Source organism: Phaseolus vulgaris, chromosome 4, assembly GCF_000499845.2.
Source record: "Phaseolus vulgaris cultivar G19833 chromosome 4, P. vulgaris v2.0, whole genome shotgun sequence".
Classification (NCBI taxonomy): Eukaryota; Viridiplantae; Streptophyta; class Magnoliopsida; order Fabales; family Fabaceae; genus Phaseolus; species Phaseolus vulgaris.
In genome coordinates, this window is record NC_023756.2 from 22,024,629 (window position 1) to 22,030,859 (window position 6,231).

The following is a 6,231-nucleotide window of genomic DNA, read 5'->3' on the forward strand; positions in this document are numbered from 1 at the left end:
GTTTTTCCCTGCATCTTCCGATCTTATCAAGAATCTAGCAATTCTTGTGGCGACCATCCTTAGGCTCATCAAACTTTGTTTGTGGCGCCTTCCTCTATCCAGGTTTTCATTGTTACTATTTTTAATTGATTCCATTCCGTAACCCTAAATTCCCAATTCTATTGTTAGTTCTATTTAGAATCATATCATTTTCCGTGCTAACACTTGGATTCTTTAGGACTACGTAGATTATCGAATGGTGGAGTCCTTTCTTTTTAGTTGTGGCCAACCTTGAGAGCATGTCAGATGGGCCCTCCAAAAATACTCTTGCCCCACACGATTTGTCATTAGATGATCCATCTACATGTAACGTCCATCATAGGTCTTCATCCTCAGTTGCTTTAGGATTTAGTTCTTTCATAAAGTCAGTTAAGCTTTGGGACTTTATTGCCCCCCTTAGTTGATACTGGATTCAAAATCAGATGATTCAACTGCCCACCCGATCATTCGTCCAGCTAAGTTTGATTTAGCTAGGATCTTCATGATGTGATAGTTAATCTTGACAATGATATAGTGGTTTTGGAAGTACATCCTCATCCTTCGGGCAGTGATTACGAGCATTAGGGAAACTTTTTCGATCATTTGATATCTAACCTCGACGCTATGTAAAACTCGAATGATGAAATAGATCGACCATTTTTCTTTTTCTATTTCCTGTACCAATGTTGCACTGATAACTTCTTCAGAGACCGAAAGGTAGACGATTATTGGTCGTTGTATATCTAGTTTTTGTATAACCAGTGGTGCTGCCAAAAAGGTTTTAAGGTTAAGGAAAATGTCTTGACATTCGGGCGTCCAGTTAAACTTTGCTGCTTTTATCAGCAGTTGGACGACAACTTTGGTTTTTCTTCCAATTTAAGCACAAATCTTGATATGGTCGTCAACCAACCAATCAATTTATGAATTTCTTTTGTATTTTCAGGGTTTCGCATTTCAGTAATTTTCCTACATTTCTCTTGATTTGCTTTGATGCCACGATGAGTGAGCATGACGCCTATGAATTTCTCTCCTTCAACCCCAAACCCACACTTGTCAGGATTTAATCGCATACCATGATCTCGAAGTTTCGTGAAAACCTTTTTAAGATTATGTATGTGTTGTTCGCACAAATCAGATTTTATGACGATATTGTCGATATAGACTTCGATATTTCGATCGAGCATTCCCTTGAAAATTTGATCCATGAGTTGTTGGTATGTTACTCCAACATTCTTCAAGCCGAATGACATGACTTCATAGTAGAGGTTATCGCAATCGGTCATGAAGGTGGTCTTCTCCTTATCTCTCGGATGCATTTGAATTTGATTATATCCAGAGTATGCATCTAGGAAACTCAAAATGTGGTGATCGGCTGCCCCGTCAACTAGGCGGTCAATACTTGGTAGAGGATAAGCATCCTTCGACCAGGCTTTATTGAGGTCGGTGTAGTTCGTGCATATTCTTCATTTAACATTGGTTTTTTTAACCATAACAACATTTACCAACCATGTGGTGTACTGTGCTTTTTTTCATAGTCGACTCGCTTGCTCCTTTTCCCTTCCTCATTGTGGCAGAAGGGTTAGCTGGGGTGACAAGGGTAGCAGAAGAAAAGAATCTGATTGACAGTTTGGAGGTCGGAAAGGATAAAGTAAAGGTAAATATGTTACAATACGCGGACGACACCCTGTTCTTTTGTGAAGCAAATACCAAAAGCATATTTAATATCAAGGCGATTCTGCAGTGTTTCGAGCTCTCTTCTGGGTTAAGGGTTAATTTTACGAAGAGTAGAATCGGAGGGACGGGGATGGACCAAGTCACGCTTCAGTGTTTCGCACCGATTCTTAATTGTGATATGATGGTATCTCCTTTCATATGCTTGGGTATGCCAGTTGGAGGGAGTCATAAGCGCGGTGCTTTTTGGAACGGGGTGATTGAGAAAGTGCAAGCTAGATTAAGCAGGTGGAAGGGAAGAAGTTTGTCGATGGCTGAGAGGATTTGTCTGATAAGGTCTGTGCTCTCTTCTATTCCGTTATTCTTTATGTCGTTATTGAAATTGCCTTTTGGGGTGACAGGGAAGTTGGTCAAGATACAAAGGAATTTTCTCTGGGGATGGGGTGCAGACGGAAGGAAGATTGCTTGGGCTTCCTGGAACTTGGCTTGTAAGCCTCATGAGTTCGGGGGGCTAGGAATCATAAATCCAAAGCTGTTGAACTTGGCTTTGCTGGGGAACTGGATTTGGAGGTTGGGTTCAGTTGGGGGTGGTCTTTGGAAGGAAGTTCTCATTTCTAAGTACGGTGGGTGGAGATTTCTGGGAGAGGAAGGTAAAGATAGGAGTTGCTCTCTTTGGTGGAAAGATTTGAAGGAAGTATGGTCTTCGGAGGGTTGGGGGAGAAGTTTCGAAGACAGTTTCAAGTGGAAAGTAGGTGATGGGAAGGATATTTATTTCTGGAAGGATAGTTGGTTGAAGGGTGAGGCGTTGAAGAATATATATCCAAGACTGTTCTCTATTAGCTCTAACAAAGACGCAAAATTGTTGGAGTTTGGCTCTTGGTCTAATGGAAGATGGGTTTGGCAACTAGCTTGGAGAAGGTCGTTCTTCGAATGGGAGAAATCGATGGCGGATCAGTTGAGTCAGCTTCTGCTTGGGGTTGGGGTTGCCCCAAGAGAGGTTGATAGCTGGATTTAGAAGGATAGGGGTCTCTAATCTTTTACAGTTAGTTCTGCCTACAACCTTGTTAGGAAGGACAATGAGGCGGATTCTTCGCCGGTTTTTAGTAAGTTATGGAGGTGCAAGGCAGTTCCTTCTGCGGTGCTTATGGCTTGGAGGGTGTTGGAAAACAAGCTTGCTACTAGGGTAAATCTAAGTAGAAGAGGGGTGCAAATAGAAAGCTTGAGGTGTGTATTGTGCGGAAAGGAGGAAGAGTCTTGTAGTCATTTGTTCTTCGGCTGCAGTTTCGCTTGGCGAGTTTGGTGTTTATGCTATAGATGGCTTGGGGTTCTGTTTGTGTCTCACATTGAGGTGAGGTTTAACTTCAATCAATTTAGGTTGAATCTACCTTCTAAGTCGGGTCTTATTGTTTGGAACACAATCTGGGTAGGGGTGGTTAGTGAAATCTGGAGTCACAGGAATCGCATAATTTTCAAATGAGGAGTGGCTGATGCGTCTGAAGTTTTTGCGTTGGTACAAGTAAAGGTTTGGTCCTGGGTCTCTACAAATTCCTGGTTAGTTTTGTTCTCCTTTTCTGATTGGTGTTTGGAACCAATGGAGTGTATGAGGTTAGTTTCCTGAAGTTTATTTAGGTCAAGTAAGGGCAAGGTTTTGTTTTGTTAGGTTTGGCGGTTTGTAGCTGGAATTGGTGTTGTATACTATATATAAGGGTTGAACCACTCCTGAAGTGGTTCCAATTTATTTATTTATTGCCGATAAAAAAAACTGTGCTTTTTTTTATGAAACTAACCTTCACTAGCTTGTCGATTTCATTTCATGTAGCATTACGCTTGTCTTCACCCATCTTTCTTTTCTTTTGGGCAATTGAACGTGCCTCTTTATACACTAATAGACAATGTGTAATAATGTCTGGACTTACCCTTGACATGTCGAAGGCTGTCCAAGCAAATAAATCCAACATTTTCGATAAGTGCTTAGCTTACCATTGTGTTGTTTGCCGCTGTTAGTGATGTTCCTTTGTGGATAAAATGCTCGCCATCTTATAGAGGTATTGGGCTTAGGCCTTCACCTGGTTCGATACGAGCATCATTCATCCTTGGGTTTAGATCCACTAGGGAAACCATGTGTTCCTTCTTGGGAGCTCTAGGTTCTCGGGACCAATCTCTGCTCGACCCTTGGGATCTTCGGGTATGTTCCCTTCCACGATCACGAGAACGTTTTTAGTGAGGTCGGTTGGTAGGTTCAAGCTTCAAGCTGACAACATAACTTTCTTGTAAAACTTTTTGGTCCACATGTATTGTGACTATGTCGCCCAAAACAAATGGAAACTTCATAACAATGTGTGGAGTTGATACTATTGCTCGGAATTGATTTATAGACTACTGTCCATGCAAAATGTTGTATGAAGTGTTCATACTATCAGATATTTTATCCTGATGGTTCGACAAACATACTTACCTCAAAATGGTATATAAGTCAATATATGCTAGTAACGTTAACTCTTTAAATTTTGGTATTTGGCGATGCATAAGCCATTCTTTGTAATAACTTTTTTATATTTTATATATTATATATTATTCACTAAAATTATCAAAAGTATACCATAATAACTAAGACTTTATAAATAACTATTAAACCCATAAAATTTTGGATATTTTTCAATGATGTGGTTAAAACAAAGCCACGTACAACCACAAGGTGACAAACCACCAAATCAGTAAACCTAGATAACATGGATAGAAGCAACCTTTACATACTCAACTGAGTCGCATTATAATTCCTTAAAGACGCTTTGAGGGAGCAAAACACAAACACACACAAAACAAATAATGAATAACTTAATGCGTATGCGTGAAGTGTTCGAATTGTGATATATAAAGGTTTAAGATAATTATTCAATTCACGTGCCTAATGTGTTTCATCTACATCCTCGTCTTTTTTGTAATTTTAACTTATTTTTTTATGGATTAGGACGCACGACACTAATTCTAATCAAACACGTAGAAGTGTTTGATATGGTTTGCTAAACGTGATAACCTTAAAAGGAGTATTTATAACCTCAACATCTCAATGGATAAATTAAAGGCATGTTTATTATTATTTGGATTTTGAAACAATGTTATTAGGAGGGTTTTCAACTTTAACGTTTTAAGTTCTACGTGAATCCTGCTCTGCATTACGTAAAGGAACAACGTAAATTCATTAACAAGGCATTATTTATCACACATGACACGTCTAAAAGAATAAATTCTTTTGTTTAAGAGAATAATTTCCTACTTTACTAATTCATTAATGTCAGATCAAGCATGGAATTGAATTAGAGTATGTGTGTTTACAAGTATTGTTTACATTAAATAATTTCCTACTCTACTAATTAGTAACTTTAAATGGACCATATTATTTACACACAATGTTATCGTAGAATTAAATTTAATTTACAAGTATTTACAATATAGATTAGCTAGAGGTTTAATATTAGGATAATTTCACTTTAGTTATTGTGAATGTATTAATTGCATATTAGAGATTATATTATAATTAATAATTATAGTTTATATTATAACTAAACTTTAGTTATATTTGTATTATGATTTATGTTTATTAAGTGAACTTTAATTTTTTGTTCTAGATTGAATCCAAAGATTACATATACTGTTTTCTTCTAAATTATTCTTATGATTTGCTTTATATAAAAAAAAGTAAGAAAGAAACTTTTGCCAAGTTTAGACTTGTATTTATTTAGAATTTTGATATTTTAGGAATTTCGTATATTTTAGATTTTTATTTAAATACGATATTAAATATTTAGGATTTGTATTTATTAGGATTTTGAATATTTTAGAAATTTATATATTTAAGAATTTTATTTAGATAGGATATTAAATATTTAGGATTTATATTTATTTACGATTTTAAATATTTTAGAAATTTTATATATTTCAAAATTTTATTTAAACAAAACATTAAATATTTAGGAATTGTATTTTTTAAGGATATTATATATTTTAGGATTTTTACATATTCCAGATTTTTATTTAAACATGACAGTAAATATTTATAATTTATATTTATTTAAAATTTTGAATATTTTATGAATTTTATATATTTAATATTTTTATTTAAATAGGACTTTAAATAATTTTTATGATAATAATAAATATGTTTGAACAATTTCATATAATCTATATTATTTTTAAATTAATTCTTATATTGTACCTAAATTAATACTTTAATTGAAAACAATTATAATCCACAAGTAAATAAATTAAATTAATTTTCAATAATTTTTAAATAGAAAAGTGAATTTGCAAGCTTATAAATAACTCATATTTTTTTTTTAAATAATTATTCAATGGTACCGAAAATAATATACAAAATTTTAATTAACTCTAAAAAAGAAACAACATATTTTATTATTAAAATATTTTTAAATACAAAGATAAATTTGTAAATTTACATTTAACATCTTTAAAAAAAATTAAAAAATCTCTCACAACAATGACATCACTCATAAACTTTAAAAAAAAATTCTCACAAATTCACTT

General features: G+C 34.7%; 1 protein-coding gene across 1 annotated transcript; it reads left to right on the forward strand.

Annotated features, from left to right (window-relative positions):
• The first annotated feature begins 1,525 nt into the window (after positions 1-1,525).
• Positions 1,526-2,704, forward strand: LOC137838479 (uncharacterized). Its single transcript, XM_068647724.1, has one exon. It carries the CDS (start codon positions 1,526-1,528, stop codon positions 2,702-2,704), a length of 1,179 nt encoding a protein of 392 aa, XP_068503825.1.
• Positions 2,705-6,231: the final 3,527 nt, after the last annotated feature.